Below are 2,572 nucleotides of genomic sequence, written 5' to 3' on the forward strand. Positions count from 1 at the left end.
CGGGGTAGAAAAAATAAAGGGGGATGATTACAGTCAGGGAGACCCCAGGCAGCATCTCTGGGGACGGGCAGGGTTACAGTTCGAGGTGGCCTCTCTGGTGAAATTCCAAGTGCCTCTCACGATAATGGCGTGTCGATGTCGCTGATGCCGATTTCCTTCTGTTTCGCAGTCAGCAGGAGGGAGAAAATGAAAGCAGGCTGCAGTATTGTGGATAAGCCAGAAGGAGGAGGAGGTAAGGAAGTCTAAAGGCTGAGTTGTTCAGCTGTTATGAATTCTTTTCTCAGGATAAAACAGCTCAGGAGGGATTAATTCCACCTCTCCCAAAAGCTCTCGTACGTGGGCAAAAGCTGCGTGTGAGTGAGGATCGATCAGACGCCCGGTCGATGGGCTGTCGGCGAGTTTTTAAGAGCGCCGGGTTTAATATGCAAATAAATCTTCCCGGAGATGTTTTATTCGTAAGGCTTTGGGATCTCTTAAGGTGGATCCCTTCTGATCTGGTACAGCTCGTGCCTGGTTTTGTCTCTGTCGCAGCTTATGATAGTGGTGTGGGTGGCGTTGGAGAGTGATACGACTTCTTCCATGCTGCCAGAGCCTGAAATTGTGGCCACAATGATTTGGAGAGAGGAGAAAAAAAAAAACAACACCAAAACAACAAAAAACCCTCGCGTTAGTAGTTGTGCTGGGAAACTATTCTGAGAAAGCTGAAGTTGGCAGTCGCTCAGAAACATCTGCCGGCGCAGTTGAAGCTGCCGTGCTCTGAAATAAGAGGGAGCTGGAGTCACTGAGAGCTCTCCGCCCTCACCCCCCGCCCCAACATCAGCGCACCAAATGCTCAAATCTGAATTACTTGCTTTATTTCAGCCACCTGGAATCCAAATTGTGGCGATGTCTAAAGCTTTTGGGCTCCTTTCCGCTGCTTCTCACGCTTGTGCCCCTTTCAATTTTACCTTTTTTCTTTTTGTGTGGTGTTTGGGGGGGATCCTCCAAGGAGAGGGGACTAAAAGGAATAAGAAAATGAGCAGTTAGAGTAGGAGAGCCAGGCTTCTCTGCTTCCACGTTGAACGTTTAATAGAATTACAGCCCCCAGCGATGCTCTGTGGTCTCGCTCTGGAGAAAACACGTAGAACTTGGCAGTTGTGAGCTCCTTTTCCTGTCTGAATGAATTTTTCTGGGGTTTTGTTGGCCCTTTCCAAGGTTATCATTTCCCAGAGTGGGCTTACAAGACCGAGTCGAGCCCCGGCTCCCGACAGATCCAGTTATGGCATTTCATCCTGGAGCTGCTGCAAAAGGAAGAGTTTCGCCATGTCATCGCCTGGCAGCAGGGCGAGTACGGGGAGTTTGTCATCAAGGACCCTGACGAAGTGGCCCGGCTGTGGGGGAGAAGAAAATGCAAACCCCAGATGAACTACGACAAGTTGAGCCGGGCCCTCAGGTGAGCAGAAGTCTCCGTGGAGGTGAGGGGTTGGTAATGAGCCCTCCTTCCTTCCTTCCTTCCCTGCCTCATTTGGGTAACTGATTGTAGATATTCGCTCCCTGGTTCGGTGGCACCTGCATTTCTGGGAGGTTTGTATCAAATTTTTGAGTTCTGAGGTGCCAGATTGCTCAGGTAGGTCTGACTGTACTTGGGTGTGATGAGAGAGACAAGGGAGGGGAGTCCCTGGTTCACTGTGCCGTGTTCTGCGTCACGGTGTAAATTAGCACCTCTCGTTCAGGTTTGTTATTATCAGGATGGTTTCCTTCCGGGGAGCTTTTCTGTCTCTTTTCTCAGCTTCCATAGCTGCTACTGGCTTGAGCAACGAAGGTGTGGGAGGAAACCAGAGGTGTTACTCTATTATCATGCCATCAAGGGTACCGTTTCAGAGAAAGCAACTCCCCTTTCTAACATAACTTGTACTTGCCTTTTTACTGCTAAATCCACACGAGGCAAAGGTTTGGTGCCAGTCCCATGGCGAGGGCTCGGACTGGGTGTTTCCCGAGCCCTGATGACATGAATTTGGGTGTCCTTAAGGACGCCCTCTTGTCACCAGTGTCCCCTTGCATGAGACGACGTCTGAGCGTTCTTCAATTTGCACTTCATAACTCCCAAGACTCCAGTACAACTTCGCCCTTTTTTGTTTAGACCCTTCTGTAGGGTTTGTGGGGTTTTTTTGTTGTTTTTTTTTTTCTTGGGGGGGGGGGGGTTTTTGTTTGGGGGGGGGGGGTTGTCGCGGTGTATTTTGAAGTCAGACAGTGGAAAACTAGCACGAGCCTCTGAAGTATTTCAGTATTTCAGCCTGTCACCGGCAGGAGTGGCTGAGTTCCTGACAGGTTCTGGTATTATCAGTCTAACGTGGACTTCGCTGCCTTTACGCCCTCTGATACCTCCTGGGTGGAGCTGACAAAGACAAACAAGGCAGCAAACACAAGAGCCTCGTACTGGAACAGGAAGGAAACAATAAATTGAATGGCACTGGGACTGTAATTGGTGCATGGGGGTGGAAAATAGCCTCCACCTGCCAACCCTGATCACGTCTTGGCATCTTGATGCCGAGTGTGACAGGAGCGGGACAAAAGCACTGCGGGTATCGGCAGG

General features: G+C 50.1%; 1 protein-coding gene across 1 annotated transcript in view; it reads left to right on the forward strand.

Moving 5' to 3' along the window:
• Positions 1-186: 186 nt before the first annotated feature.
• ETV3 (ets variant 3) overlaps positions 187-2,572 on the forward strand; it is a gene marked incomplete at its 3' end in the record, with an annotated part of 7,155 nt that continues 4,769 nt past the window's right edge. Inside the window, exons 1-2 of the mRNA XM_009695312.1 lie at positions 187-232; positions 1,195-1,432. Coding sequence (XP_009693614.1) covers positions 187-232; positions 1,195-1,432 — 284 coding nt within the window. The remainder of the gene's footprint in view (positions 233-1,194; positions 1,433-2,572) is intronic.

The sequence above is a fragment of the Cariama cristata genome, unplaced genomic scaffold (assembly GCF_000690535.1).
Source record: "Cariama cristata isolate BGI_N322 unplaced genomic scaffold, ASM69053v1 scaffold29632, whole genome shotgun sequence".
Classification (NCBI taxonomy): Eukaryota; Metazoa; Chordata; class Aves; order Cariamiformes; family Cariamidae; genus Cariama; species Cariama cristata.